Source organism: Phacochoerus africanus, chromosome 11 (assembly GCF_016906955.1).
Source record: "Phacochoerus africanus isolate WHEZ1 chromosome 11, ROS_Pafr_v1, whole genome shotgun sequence".
Lineage (NCBI taxonomy): Eukaryota > Metazoa > Chordata > Mammalia > Artiodactyla > Suidae > Phacochoerus > Phacochoerus africanus.
This window is the reverse complement of record NC_062554.1, coordinates 98,763,458-98,779,841: the sequence shown is the minus strand read 5'-3', so window position 1 is coordinate 98,779,841 and position 16,384 is coordinate 98,763,458. Positions and strand designations below refer to the sequence as shown.

The 16,384-nt window shown below is 33.7% G+C and overlaps 1 protein-coding gene across 1 annotated transcript in view; it reads right to left on the bottom strand.

Annotated features, from left to right (window-relative positions):
- The window catches only part of SEMA3C (semaphorin 3C), an 86,973-nt gene that overhangs the window by 68,744 nt on the left and 1,845 nt on the right, over window positions 1-16,384 (bottom strand). Inside the window, exons 3-4 of the mRNA XM_047752569.1 lie at window positions 6,480-6,599; window positions 189-279 (exon numbers count right to left, since the gene is read on the bottom strand). Coding sequence (XP_047608525.1) covers window positions 189-279; window positions 6,480-6,599 — 211 coding nt within the window. The remainder of the gene's footprint in view (window positions 1-188; window positions 280-6,479; window positions 6,600-16,384) is intronic.

The window sequence follows — 16,384 nt, the reverse complement described above, 5'->3', positions numbered from 1 at the left end:
CATATTAGATGAAAAAATAAATGCTCATCATTAAGTCTTCAATATTCTGGAAAATACTTCTCAGCTCACAACTTTCTTCCTATTATTTTACTCATGCAACTATCCAAAATGGTCATACAGTGTCATGAATTTATGTTAAGCTCCCTTTTATTTTAAATTTCCCCTTCCCTCTTTTATTTTCCACTTACTGATCATAACAGACACTGTGTTCACACTGGGGTTGAAAGAGCAGCGTCCTTTTCCAGATTCACACTTGGAGTCAATCATGAAAACCTGGTCCTTTATTATAGATAAAATTGAAAATGTTAAAACAATAAATTATTTCCTCTTAGTTATTAGTCAGTTGTTCTTTAGTAAAACAAACTATCATCATAAACAATATGCTTTCTATTTGGTTGCTTACTCCTTCCCAATTTAGTATATTAAGACTTTCTTGGCCTATATGAAGAATCCATCTGTAAATTACAAGCTAACCTCAGCAGGTCAAGTTCTCATCCTATTACACTCTCCATAAAGCTAATAATACAGCAAGTTCTCTTCAAATGAACATCAACAAAAAACACTTGGAAATAAAAGATCACTGTAAATTTGAACTAGAAATGTTGGACATTGATCAAATGAAGAAAATTGTCTACAGACAAAAAAATGTATATAAAGATTATGATACCTTCAAAATAATCAAGATTTTTTTAAATTAAAAAATTTTTACCACTTATTCTGCTATATAAAGCATTATACTAGAGTCAATAAAATAACTGATAATTTATATAAACATATTTCATTAACTCATTCTATTATTTAACAAAAGTATATGGAGTATTTATTACATGCCAAATACCAACAAAACATTGAGGATACAGTAAACAAATAAAAATCCTTGCCTTTAAGTAATTTATAATTTAATGATGGAAAATATAAATACATAAATATAAAATATAAAGAGAATAAATAATATAAAAAGAAAAAATACTTAAAATATAGAACATGTTAGGTTGTACTCAGTTTTTAGCAGGAAAATTAAATAGATAATGGGACTAGGAATTGGGGGAAGTTCAGGAATGTGGGGCAGTAGGTTCAGTTTGAAATATAATGGTCAATGCAGCTTCACTGAGAGGATGAATTTTGTTGGTATATTTATCTTTTTCTTATATAAAGTTAGTAAAAGCTACAAAATTAGAATTCAGTCTCTTTGACTCCTAACTCTGTCTGCTTTCCAAAAGGTCATCATTTATATAATGACTAACTAACTAAATAATCAAAAACTTGCAGGAAAACAGTAACATTTAGTAAGCCTAGTTGGGTAGTCAGAGATATACAAAGATCTTATTAAAAAAGTAACAGGTAGTACTTCATGAATTGAGATTGCTTAGGCACCACTTGCTCTCCACTGACCTACTTTTCCATTGCACAGCATCCTTGTACTCACACAGTTATAGTCTAGATCTTGTCCTCACCAGGGAGGGATGTGGTCCATCTAAACAATCACTAATTCAAGCACCCTGCAACAATTCTTCTAATTCATCTCCTAATAACCCTCTATCTTTATAATTCATTGGTCATCTCTCTTCTTTCCTTATTAACCAGTTTAGATTTGCAAAAAATACTAATTTCCTTAAATCTGATTTTTTTCATTGTACTCACAGCCTGTAAAGACATGTTTATTTACATCTATATTCTCCACAATTCCCTCCAAACCTATAGGCATTTTGCCAGTTGGTCCAACAATGTATATTCAACATAGTATGGATTTGTGATCACCAACTTCAAATGAACCTTCTATACTGCTCAGCAACATTTCAAAGACATTCATTCTGTCAACTAGTTCTTCCACTATTAATTTCAAACCATTGCCACTATTGTTAAATTTCCTAATTTATTCTCAGCTCATATGATTGATGATCATGTTGCTAAGAAAGTGAAGCCCTTAATTGGGACATGTTCCATTTCTCACTACCAAATACATATATATAAATATACACACACACTACTAAAATATCCACTAATACATGAGCAGAACTAATTCTCTTACTTTGAGGCCAATCCTTCCACAAATTTTTTAGATCTTAATCTTATCCAGTCTTCTTAGGTAACTTATAATTTCCATAACTTATGGCTTCCTTACTAATTCCTTGACCTCATTAAATGGATCCCTTACATTATCCCATCAGCTATTATTCATTACTCTTCCTGAGAATCACATTTCTTAAAGAATTACATATATTCATCACCATTTCCTGATTCTCATTTCTCGTCAGTCCATTTCAGTTGGGCATCCAATCTAAATTGTTCTATTGAAAGCCTTTTTGGAAGGGTGCTTGAATGTGAATCATATACACGAATCAGTGGTTATTTTATTTTTTTTTAGACCATATCTTACTTGGATTCTCAATGATATTTGAGATTGTTGCCCACTTCTATCATTCTTAAATTGTTGTTTTATTCCCAGAAACAACACACTCTCATTTTTTTCCTTCCTTCTCTTGTTTCTTCTTGGTCCTTTTTAAAGATTGCTTTTCCTCCATCTGGCCATTTAAAAGTTAGGAGATTCTGAAGTCTCAATTACAGTCACCCTTCTCTTTTCATACTACAGTCTCTATGCATGAGTAAACCTACACTTTGCTTGGGCTTCAGTTACTCTTAATTACTCACACATTTACATAGGCAATGTTACATTCAACTGCCTACTTGATATTTCTACTTGCATCTTTCAACAGCATCTTATACTCAACAAAACTAAATCAGCCAAATCCAGTCTCATAATTTTAACATCATATATGGTTCTCTTCATTGTTTCTCATCTTAGTTCATAGCAACAAACAAAAAAGATGAACAACAAAGGCAACAATGTAACAAAGTACAAGTGACATCACAATTCTCTTCAGGACACTTTGTGCTTAAGACTGATTGTTCCAGTTGCTTCTCCTTTGACACCGGAGAGAGATCAATATCTTAAAGGTAGCTTATAAGTTCTGACATGATTTTTTTCCTGCCATTATTCTTATTAAAATAAATGCATATTTTTAAATTGAATCACTAAAACAAAAGTAGGACCAGAAAGAGAGTATGTGGTGAAAAATCAAAAAGAGGAGGGGGGAAGCAAAATTTCCCATGGTTATAAATGTTATTAACAAAGACACTGAAAAATGGAGGGCATGATCAACATGTTATATATATATAGACTTGTCTAGGAGAAATGATGCTGATTAGTAGAGTCAAACTGATGAAGAAGAGTCATTAGAAAATAGTTTTAGTTAATGGGCAAAAATGAGATTCAGGGTAGAAAGGTTTAATATAAGATATGGAAAACGGGATTATAAAAGCTGAAAATATAGCATACTACCCTGAGAAGTTCTGTGATAAAGGAAAAGAGAGAGAAAGGAGAAAAGTTGGAAAAAGTCACAGGAAAGGAAATGTAATCCTATTTTTAAACAATTTTTTAAAAAAGTAAATGCAAGGGAAAGGGAACGAAGATGTAGAACAGCGTGATGAAGATTAAGGAACAAAGAACTTTACTGATAAGGAAAATGCACAACTATTCTTCTGACAAGAGAAAAGCTACAGAAAGATGCATAAACAGAAACATTTGGTGACTAACTTGCTTCAAAAGGCACAAGTAATACCCTGGATGCTTGTTTTATTCTTGTTCAAAGGTAAGGTTAATGTTTGATGAGTGTCAACATCAGGGGCTAAAAGTATTCTGCTGTGGAAACTGATGTTATGGAGATATCTGATAAAATCCACCACAGAGGAGAGGTAACATTCCAAGACTGTGCAGCAAAATTAACCAATAATTGGTTCTTGTTTATGTTTTATTCATTATTTAAAGTCATCATTTACTTGTGTTGGCTCATTTTTTCCTAAGAACAGAAGACAGAGAGCAGACAGTGGATAGAAGAGAAGAACCATGATAAGGAATCTATGTAGAAAGGTTTGTAGTCTCTTTGGATGGGCATCACTGAAGTGTTGTAGGAAAGCTCTGAATAAGGCTCACAAAATAATGCAGGGGCCATAGCATGTAATGACAGTGTGTGATGTTCCAAATATGAAGTTGGCTTGTAAAATATTCTCTGAGAACCAATGAATGGCTTATGAGAAAGGCAGATAAAAGGTGGGGGATGGTGTCTCAGAAATTAAATGGAATACTTAAGGAGTATGCTACTCTAACTTGGATCACATTTAAAGTGGTTTAAAATACATGAAAAATACCATATCTTAGTATGAACATAGAGTGTTAACAGTAAGTACTACCTCTGGTCATTTTAAAATACAATGTTAATGATGAATAAGGAGAATTCTTTCAAAATACAACTTTCCAGATCATGTGGTCTTTTACTATAAAGATAATAATTACATCAGACATTTGATAAAACTATGCATTCTATATTTAAATTATCGCTTACTATAGAGATATATAAATGACGTCAAACACTCTGACTTGTTGACTATCAAGGAAAGCATATAAAGCTTAAAATTTCAAACTCTTTTTATACTTAAGTAGGCTCTTACAATATTATTTAAAGAGATTAATTAATGGAAATGCTTCCCCTTTAAAACATGTCTTTTCAAGTGAGACTAAAGTACTTCATGTTTAGTAAAGGGTTAAAATTTATTCCATGCTGGTTTTCTAAAGGAGATTATTTTTCTGGACTAAGGTCCCAATTAAGCCCGGAAGTGCACAGTGAGCAATTTGCACATGAAAAAAATGATTTAAAATCTGTGCTCTGAAAATTGCTATGCTATTGTTGGCCTGTACACTGACTGCACAGCCTTTCTTCAGTGGAGTGTCTGACAGATTGTAGACTTTGGGGCAGTAGTTTAATCAGCTGATCACAGTCATGTGGTTCCAATGACAAACTCAATGCAGTCAACTGTACTCTTCTTTTTTTTGCCTTTTCTAGGGCTGCTTCTGTGGAATATGGAGGTTTCCAGGCTAGGGGTCTAATTGGAGTTGTAGCCACTGGCCTACACCAGAGCCACAGCAACACCAGATCCGAGCCACGTCTGTGACCTACACCACAGCTCACAGCAACGCAGAATTGTTAACCCACTGAGCAAGGCCAGGGATGGAACCACCTCATTGTTCCTAGTCGGATTTGTTAACCACTGCACCACGATGGGAACTCCAGTCAACTGTACTCTTCTAGGAAGCATAGTTTTACTTGAAAAAAATTTCATATTTCATATCATCTTGAGCTATTTGTAAGTGCCTCAATTTGGGGTCAAATTATAACTACTCATTTATTTTTAAATAGCTTTTTATTCACTGTGTGATGTATATTAATTACATGTCTGAAAAATTTAATAATAAAAGAATTTAGAGAGAAATCATTGTTAAAATATATCATTAGCACTGAAGTAGATACATCCATGTTAAAGAAAAGTCAATAAAGTACATCAGTAGCAATATTTAATCCTCTTTACAATTCTGTTTTGTAAAATTGAATTATGATATTCTTTAAGATCTGGACTTTCTAGACTGAAGTTGCATAATGAAACCAAAGCAAGTTACTTTGAAAGAATTCAGCTTTAAAATACTTACATTAAGTAAAGCAGCATATTTGATTAAGAGAATAAGGAAAATTCTTTTAGTCTGATGCTGTTTCCTTAGTCAATTATTATGAACTGAGATAAACACAGTCACTATCACAGGTGAAGTTCAACCAGTCTTATATCTGACTATATAGCTACATATTTAGTCTTTTTTTTTTTTTTTGGTGTTTTTAAGGCCACAGCTGCAGCATATGGAAGTTCCCAGACTAGGGTCGAATTTGAGTGGCAGCTGTCAGCCTACACCACAGTCACACAAACGTGGGATCTGAGCCATGTCTGCAACCTACACCACAGCTCACAGCTGTGATCCTTGACCCATTGAATGAGGCCAGGGATGCATTCCCATGGACACCAGTCAGGCTTGTTACTGCTGAGCCATGAAGTGAACTCCTATTTAGTCTTTAGTAAATGCTTTTGTTTACAGAACCTCAAATCATTTTAACTGATGAAAGAACAAGGCTATAATAGCCTAGTGGAGTTCCATGTTGTGGAAGTATGATTTCCTAATTATATAAAGTTCTTTTCATCAAAGGCACTTATCTGCTTATACATATCTTACAGGTGTGTATCGTATAAAAGTTTACCATGAAATAGAAATATGAAATTACTAAAAATAGATTTTAGAAAATGAATTTATTCTACAAAATTTCTATAATTTGCAGCAAATATTATCAATGCCTAACATTCTAAGTTATTATGAAATTATACTATTCTCTTTCCTTAATCTCCTGCAACACTTCCATTTAAAGCAAAAAGCTACACTTTAAGTAACTTGGTAGATAGGAACCAATTGTTAATACATTTTGTGTTTAAAGGGTTTGAAATATTTTTACGGCTATTAAGGACATTTCCAAGTTTTACTCTGAAATACAGTTTTAAGAAATCGTTAACACTAAATCAAACTAAGACTGGAAAATAGTTATACTTACCTCTGATCTTCTTCCTCTGTTCAAATAAGTACAAACTGGGCTGAAGGCGCCACTTCCACAAACATATAAATGAGTGCGATTGAAAGCCTGAATTACACGGACGAAGTTCCCGCAGCCATGCTAAAAGAACAGGTAAGTAAGTAGTTAGTAATCTAGTGACTTCTACTGCTATTTCTAAGTATTACTGTGATACTATGCTATACATGTTCCTTTCTACCCTAACTTTTTTTATCATTGTTAGAAGATAATAAGAGAACAACACAGTTTATTGTACTGCATTGGTTTATTTCAGGAGGAAGGTCCAACCTAGTTAATGAGCAAAATGATATGACTCACTCATATTTCAATATTCTATATACTGGGTAAATTTTTATGTTCCGAAACTTTATGAACTCATTACTCTGAGAAAGCAAATTTGACAAAGTTTAGAAGTTGAAAAGTATAATAAATTGTTCCCTCCAATCTTCCTCAAAACATCATACACATACATCATATAAACATGTTCAAACTATGCTTATAGAAGGTCCATGTTATCATTACAATGCAATGGCAAACACTATTTATAATTCATAATTGGTGAATAAAACAAATCTTAAATAAAATGACAGCACTGTTGGTTATTATGAAAAATAGTAGAATCATGATTTCTCTGCTCTTGATTCTTTAAAATACTTTCCTCTCCCCAAAACTCCTTTCTCACCAGATCCCAGTCCAACCATTAAAAAGGCTGTCATTTATTCACTCAATGAAATGCAAAATAATGATAATTATAACTTGACCCTGAATTTATAGAAATACATAAATATGGCCAGCACCAAATGCAATTCTCTGTGACTGAATTAGCCATTGCATGTTCTATATTTGTTAGGGTCACTATCTTTTGTATATTTCAAATTAATCAAGTCTGAGATTGAATGTTTTTCCCTTCATAAAGTCTTTTGTCTTGAATAGAACATTATTAAAATTAATGTTATAAATTAGAGGCAAAATTTTTTATAAATATATCAGAATCTAACAGTATTTTCCCATTGATGGTCAGATAGTATATTTCTCTTCTAGGTATCATGTATTTTAGAAATTTTTAAAAATTCACACTTCTTATTCACATTATTAGAAAATAAAAACTATCTTTGCCAAAATATAAATTAAATTTAAAGTCAATATTATTTTATATTTTCTCATTTTCTCCTTTAATGTTCATTATTACTTGCCAGCCAGTATATGCTTACTTTCATATGTAGTAATTTTATACATATGTTCCTATTATGGATTTTTATTATCAAATAATCACCAACTCTGCTGTTAAAGAATTTAATCCTTACAGACCAGACTATATACTTTTTTATATTAAGACATTAAGGCTTTTTGTTAATATAGAGTGTCACTGTATCTTGACACCTGTTTATAGAGGTATGCTGAAGTTAACTATATAACTGCAGATTAAATCTGTTTTTCTGGAGAAAAAACACAGATGAAGTGTGGTGTTTCTAATGTCTATGTTAAGGGTTTCTGTGAGCAATGAGACTTGTGTTTATTTTTTTTACATCCAAGCTTAGTCATTCTCAGATTCAGTATATAATACTTCCCCAAAAAACATGAATTAAATCCAATTCTATTCATAATAGGTTTTGTATGTTTTCTCTTGAGTTTTGTAGACAGTTTGCAGTAATGAATTATTGGTATTGGGAAAAAGAAGGATGTCATTAATATTTCTTTTACACTTCAAATACAGATTATACTTGTGTCATGTATATGTTTATACCTACATGTATGTTATATATATGCTTAGTATGACTAATATTTTTAAAATTTTGTTGTGTGCTAGACATTAGGATAATCATTTTATATATTTAACTTCTTTTACTTCCCAGAAAGTTTGATTTTTTAGCTTTATAAATCACATTTATTGAGCAAACTATATTACTTAGGTGTTTTATACTCACTCAGGTTTTTCAACTCAAATATTTAAAAAAAATAAAAGCTTAGATTTCATTTAGTCAACTTGTGGAGGTAAGACAGCTAGAAACAGGTAAAGCAGATTTTCAAACACATATATGGCTAACATTGAATCTTGTACTTTTAACTAATCATTTTTTTAATTTTTAAAAACATTTTTGGCTGCCTCTGTGGCACACTGAAGTTCTTGAGTCAGGGAACAAATCTGAACTGGAGCTGCACAGCTGCAGGTGTGATAGATTCTTAACTCACTGTGCTGGGCCAGGGATTGAACTGGCACCTCCACAAAGACAAGCCAGATCATTAACTTACTGTGCTACATGGTAAATTCCTTTAACCACTTTATAATTTGTCATTGGGCTATGGAATGCCTGTTGTTTGAGGGAAATTTTTACAACAGTTATCAATATTTACAGAGCTCTTAATCCTTTGATGCTTTTTTTTTTTTTTGTCTTTTAGAGCTGTACCTGTGGCATATGGAGGTTCCTAGGCTAGGGGTCAAATCAGAACTGTAGCTGCTGTCTACGCCCCAGCCATAGCAACGTAAGATGCGAGCCATGTCTGCAACCTACACCACAGCTCAAGGCAATGCCGGATCCTCAACCCACTGAGCGAGGTCAGGGATGGAACCTGCCTTCTCATGGATGCCAGTTAGATCGCTAAGCCATGATAGAAACTCCTGATGCACGGTAATGTTCCAATTAATGTATCAGTCCCATTTTAGTGATAAGGAAACTGAGTCCCAAAGAGGTTAAATGAAGTGCTGTAGGTTTAATAAACAATGCAGCTGAGTCTTGAATCATGGCTACCCTGTAGAATGATTAGTCGTGAGACATGTTCCCACATTATCTGATGATGCCTACTGAGTTCCTCCAAGCCTCCCCACGGGGTGGGGGGGGGGGGAAGGAATGGCAGGAAAAACAAATCAATTGATTTAATAATTGAAAATAATTTCCTAGATCCTTTCCATTTCCACTGTGCTATCTTAGTTTCTGCCCATGTTATTTCTTTTCTTTGGTTTTTTTTTTTTTTTTTTTTTTTTTGTCTTTTTGCTATTTCTTGGGCTCCTCCACGGCATATGGAGGTTCCCAGGCTAGGGGTCTAATCGGAGCTGTAGCTGCCGGCCTACGCCAGAGCTACAGCAACACGGGATCCGAGCCGCGTCTGCAACCTACACCACAGCTCACGGCAACGCTGGATCGTTAACCCACTGAGCAAGGGCAGGGACCGAACCCGCGACCTCATGGTTCCTAGTCGGATTTGTTAACCACTGCGCCACGACGGGAACTCCCCCATGTTATTTCTGAACTAGACCATTGCAATTGTGTCAGTTCCATCTAGAAAATATCTTTCTGAACTCATTCTGTGCAAGCACTGTACATGATGCGAGCAACACTGAAATTAATGAATTGCATTCTTATTTTCAGAGAAAGAAGAGCATAATACATCAGGCTGTAGTGGATGTTGTAATAGGGTTATATTTTTCCAAATGTGCCACAGAAGGAAATAAGAGAAAATGAGTAATCCTGAATAGGTGTAAAGGTTTGAGAAAGAATGATGTCATTTGAGTTGGACCTTGCAGAATAAGGTAGAAATTTTGACAGGCAAAAGCATAAGAAAGGAACATTCCAACAGAAAAGAGAGCACAAAGAAAACAACAAGCATGAGAGTGCAGGATTTTCTTGGGGAGTAGTGCCTAGAGCGGATAGAGGATTACTGTGTGATGAAACCGAAGAGGCAATTAGAACTGGACTGTAATCATGCCATAGTTTTCAGACTGGCAGCAGAAAGAGAATTTAAATATAGGAATCTCAGAGCTAGATGACCTGGGTTCAAACTCCGGCGTTTTGTTTTTGTTTTTGTTAGCTCTTTGAATGTGAGACATTTACTTAGCCTCTCTGTGCTTCATTCTTTTTATCTGTGAATGGTGATGATATTCGTTGGAAGCAGTATACTAATAAAGTACCTGGAATGATGTCTGGCACATAACAAATATACACAGTGTTTAAATATTAGATACTTTCACTTGCAATTTTGATTGCACTTGTCAGTACAAACCCTGTGCAGTGGACAGGGAATATGTCCTGCATAGAGAGCTTAGTTCAGGTCCTAACAATGGTAGATATCCATGAAAGGTTTGGGGAATGAGACAACAGCAAAATTCAGTACCATAGATGATTTAATTTTATTGCTTAATTCACTTTCAACAGTATTTCAAGGTACAATGCTAAACGAAAAATCAGGCTGCTAACATTTGCAGAATATAATACCATTTTATTTATATACAAATATATGTAGTATACTAAAATGCTGAAAGAACATACCCCAAACTTTTATTATGTTTTAGTGTAATTTATTTTATTTACTTATTAGTCTGTACTTACTATGTACTATGTACTGTCCTAAGCTCTGCAAATATTAATTCACTAATCCTTTTAACAACCCAGTAAGGTAGGTTTTATGAGTATTTCCATTATGTAGATAAGACAAATCCAGCACAGCAGTTAAGTTGCCAGAGTCACAGAGCTAATAAGAGATTATTTTCTGTTGTTTTCTACATGCTTTTCTAGGCCTTCAAAGATTTCGGTATCATGCAAGTATTAGTTACATGATACCGAATTAGTATTAAGTTATTAATTTAAAAATAGGTGTTTTTAAAAAGATATCCTTGAGCTCAGATGAACAGAGCTTTAAAAATATTGACTTCATGGCCCACACTATGCAATGGGAAAAAAAATACCTCTTATTTTTTCTTCTTGGCTCATATTTCTTGGTCTGGGAGATAAAATTATTTGATAAATGTGTTGCTAGAGAAAATATATATTCAAGTAGTTTAAAGTCCTCTGGTCACAGAAACAGGAAAATCATTATAATATTTTACAATTAATAAATCAAACCTGACATTGTATGAATACAATGAATATAGATCTAAAAGCATGTAACCCTGCTTAATTTTTCAGTGATCTCTTACAGAATTTACTGAGCACATTCACTATGCCCTAGTTCATGAGATGTGTTTGACAGCATGTGCTATCTTTTAAGCTCAACTTATTTAGAGTATGAATAAAATATTAACATTTAGAAATAAATTAAGCATGTAGGAATTTGAATAAACAGAGGGAGGAAGGGAAATAAGAGGTAGGTTATATATCCTATTTAGCTGAGACAGAAAATAAACTATATTTTCACCATGATCATTTTTTTAATATTTTTTTCAATTATTCAATGAATTTTATTACATTTATAGTTGTACAGCTATCATCACAACCAAATTTTATAGCATTTCCATCCCAAACCCCCAGTGCATCTCCCAACCCCCAACCTGTCTTCTTTGGTAACCGTACATTTTTCAAAGTCTGTTCTGCAAAGAAGTTCATTCTGTCAACTCCACATGTAAGTGATAGCACTTGATGGTGGTGTCTCACTGTCTGATTGACTTCACTTAGCATGATGATTTCTAGGTCCATCCATGTTGCTGCAAATGCCATTATTTCTTTCCTTTTAATGGCTGAGTAATATTCCATTGTGTATATGCACCACATCTTCTTTATCCATTCCTCTGTCGATGGACATTTAGGTTGCGTCTATGTTTTGGCTATTGCAAATAGTGGTGCAATGAGCACTGGCACACATGTGTCTTTTTGAGTCATGGTTTTCTCTGGATAGATACCCAGGAGTGGGATTGCTGGATCAAATGCTAATTCTATTTTTAGATTTTTAAGGAATCTCCATACTGTTTTCCACAGTGGTTGCACCAATTTACATTCCCATCAACAGTGTAATAGGGTTCCCTTTTCTCCACACCCTATCCAGCATTTATTGTTTGTAGACACTTTGATGATGTACGTTCAGGCTGGTGTAAGGCGGTACCGCATAATGGTTTTGATGTGCATTTCTCTAATAATGAGTGATGTTGAACATATTTTCATGCGGCTTTTGGCCATCTGTATTTCTTCTTTGGTGAATAGTATGTTTAGATCTTCTGCCTATTTTTTGATGGGGTTGTTAGTTTTTTTGGTATTGAGCTGCAGAGGATGTTTATAAATTCTGGAGATTAATCCCTTGTCAGTCACTTCATTTGCAAATACTTTCTCCCATTCTGTGGGTTGTCTTTTTGTTTTGTTTAGGGTTTCCTTTGCTGTGCAGAAACTTCTAAGTTTAATTAATTCTCATTTGTTTATTTTTATTTTTATTGTCATTACTCTACGAGGTGGATCTGAGAAAATGTTGCTGTGGTTTATGTTGGAGAGTATTTGGTCTATGTTTTATAGTATCTGGTCTTATATTTAGGTCTTTGATCCATTTTGAGTTTATTTTTGTATATGGTGTTAGGGAGTGTTCTAATTTCATCCTTTTACATATGGCTGTCCAGTCTTCCCAGCACCACTATTGAAGGACTGTCTTTTCTCCAGTGTATATTCTTGCCTCCTCTGTTATAGATTAGTTGACTGTAGGTGAATGGGTTTAAGATAAATTTTTTCATAAACATTAGTTTATTATAGTATTAGGATAATATTAACTGGGATCAAATTTTAAATTATACTGAATTATTTTCTAATAGTTGGATGTTATTTTTATAACTAATTAAAATTTGATATAAGTAAAAATCTAAAGGAATTAGGGATGGTTGATTCTATGCATTTTTTTCAATTGTTATATAAGTATGAAATCTGTCACTAGTTTATGCTTTTCTTAGTAGATGAGTAATATAATATTTAAAAGCAAAAAATTTTAATTTAACCAAACTGTACTTCTAAAAATTGTACACAATTTACTGTAAACTAATTAATCTAAATGACATTCATTAATAACTCATTATCTACTGTGTCCAACTCCCAACCTGAGATAATCACTTACAATAGATTCCCATGATTGCTACTTCCATCTCCATTTTTTCCAGATCTTGTTTAAATTTCATGAAGTGCCTAGATACAGAGCTGGGCACTGGACATAGACACTTACTATGTGGCATTTCCAATCACTAAAAATGCAGTGAAGTTAGTTCTACTGTATTTCAGGTGCACACACAGGGAGGGGCAGCTAGGCCAGTCCTGAGTGGCAAGAGAAAACTCTCCAGAGAAGTGACATCTGCACTGGTCATCTGAAACATGAGTAGATGACTGCCAGACTAAAAAGATGGGGAGATAATCAAACAAGAAGATAATTACATGAAACCTGTACCAAAAGCTGAAGAGGGAAAGGGTGCAACTTATTTGAATTTCAGTATCACTGACATAAAACAAGGAGAAAAGTTAACATCTAATGTAACTGCTACCAAATATAATCAAATCTTTCTTTAATATTCCAGCAGCAATAAATTTCTTTCTTTGTCTTTCGTGTGTATCCTTAGCATTTACATATTCTCCCTGGAGAGGTGGCATGTTTTATCAAGCAAGAGCACAAGATCTAGAGCCATGTGTGCCTGAGTCAGACAGTGGCCTACCACTTGCTAACAGATGGGGAATTCCCTTGTGGTGCAGCAGGTTAGGGATCCAGCATTATCTCTGCAGTGTCTCATATCACTGTTGTGGGACTGGTTTGATCCCTGGCCCAGTAACTTCCATGTGCTGTGCTGTGGACACAACCAAAAATTAAAAAAAATAAAATATGTAGATGATGACAATACTGTCCATCTTGTAACACCATCATGAGGATAAAAATAAAACACTTAGAGCAGCACCTGGCCTATTCCATTAAGTGTTGGCTATTATTATTTGATAATTATTGTATATATGTTTTATCATCTTTAGTATATTGTGAAGACTCTTTAAAGATAGGAACTCCAACTTATTCATCTCTAGTTTCCTCACAATAACTGATCTGTGAAAATTAAATTATTCCATTCCTGCACTTTTTAAAAAATGAAATATTATTTATTCAAAAAAACTAAGAGATTTTTAAATATTTGGTTTCCCATGAGCAGTGTAATTAAAATACATTGTTCTGTAGAACTTCTATTTAGCATCATTTTTCTACCACTAGTATTCTGATTAAAGGACACTATTTTGAAAGTACCTCACATGTACAAATGAGATGAATTTGTCAACATTCTCTTCTCCTGTATGGACAGAACATAGATTTGAAAGTTAATTTGATTATTATTTCCCAAGATCCAACAATGTTGGCTGTATTACAACAGAACCCTCTACCAATTACATCTGTTATGTGTACTATTGGCTGTATGATAGAATATAAAGGTATCCACGAATGATATTACAGAATGACAAAACCATGAGGAAATATAAGCATGTATTGAAGATTCCATCTAATGACCTTTAATTATAAGAAAGTAAATAACAGAGCATTTCCACTTTGCCAAAGGGAGAAAAAAAAAATCAAATGACTTGGCTGAGATTCTTCAAAAAAATCAACAGTAATTTTTGGAAAGAGAACGTGCAAAGGTATCTAAATCCTACATATCCTGCCTGTGGCAGTTTGTATGAATGAGAAATAGAAATCTCTTTGAACAAAGAACAAGTAAATCCAGTAATTACAGCCACAGAATATTACTGTGGCAAAAGTCAAGACACGATTGCATACACATCAACAGGAAAAATCTCTACATTAGAGAATGAAAGAAAATAGTTTAATTTATGCGTAATTATTTAAACAATAGCTTCAGGGGACCAAATTAAAATGCACCTTGTCCATAACTTTTTACTTCATTCTACTATTGCTTTCTTAGAAGGCAACCCTAATGCACCCTTTTAAATGTCTGCTTAACATTCTTCTGGATTTTTTCCTTCCATATTGAAGTCCAGCAAATTCTGTAGGTAGTAAAATATGGGAGTAAACATGCTCCTGTGACTCCTTCTACCCATTTAAAAATTCTCTTATCAGGTGAATTATGAAACTAAAACAGTAAAACACTGAGCTGAGTCACCCTGGTGAGCACTCTTGCCAAGAATAACCTCCAGTGAGACCTGACCTGGAGATGCATACTCCAGAGTCTTCTGTGGCCTGCCTTCAGGCAAACCTTTTAATTTGTACCTGGACTGTTAAGAATCTGTTAAGAATCAATAAAAAAAAAGTTTTACTTCCACACTTCTTCCTTCCACAAGTCTATTGTTTGCTTGAACCACCTGGATGAATCTCTGAAGAACTCGTTACCAAGGCTCCCTTTACAGCTTTCACTCCTGAAATCAGCATCTCTTACCTCTAAGCTTATAAGTGCTTAGTCAATTTTTTGACACCAAGTTGATGCTATTATTTGTTATAATCTCAGAACTCACTGTATGTATGTGTGTGTGCATTTACTAGTTTTCCTACCTAACCACCATATTTCACTCTCATACTTGCATTAGCATATATTTCCATGCTCATTAGTTTAATGTTGACTCCTCTCACAAGATAATGAAGTCTATGAGAGCCAGAACTGTGTCTATTTGGTACAAATTATGTTTTTGGTAATTAACACTATGTCAGACACATATAGATGCACAATAAGTATTTGCTAAAACGAATAATTGAAAAAAAATAATGACTGAAGAAACTTCTTTACCAAATTATTTGTTTAGAGTGGGTGACTTTAATACTTGGTTCCATTAAATTGTTTTTCACTATTTGGGACAAGAGTGTGAAATGACATATATGTTTCATTATAAACATTAAATGACTTGTGCACATTGAAGGATCTGTGTATTTTTTACAACATTTAAGAAAAATTTAAGGTGTCAGTTTCAGCAAGTCATTTGTAGAAATTAATACAGACTTTTTCTTGATTCTTTATATAGAATCTCACCTAAAGGAATATATTTTGTAAAAGTATTGCACACTGAATATTTATTATTTATATTTGCCTTGATTTTGGTTTCTGTGGTTATTTTTAATTAACAAAGATACCAGTCATTACTGACGATTTATGCCTCTGGAATGTACCAGCTAACTACTACCCTTTTGCTGAGAATCTTTCTTTGGTAAAGCCCACCTGGTGTTTGGGAGCGACTCCA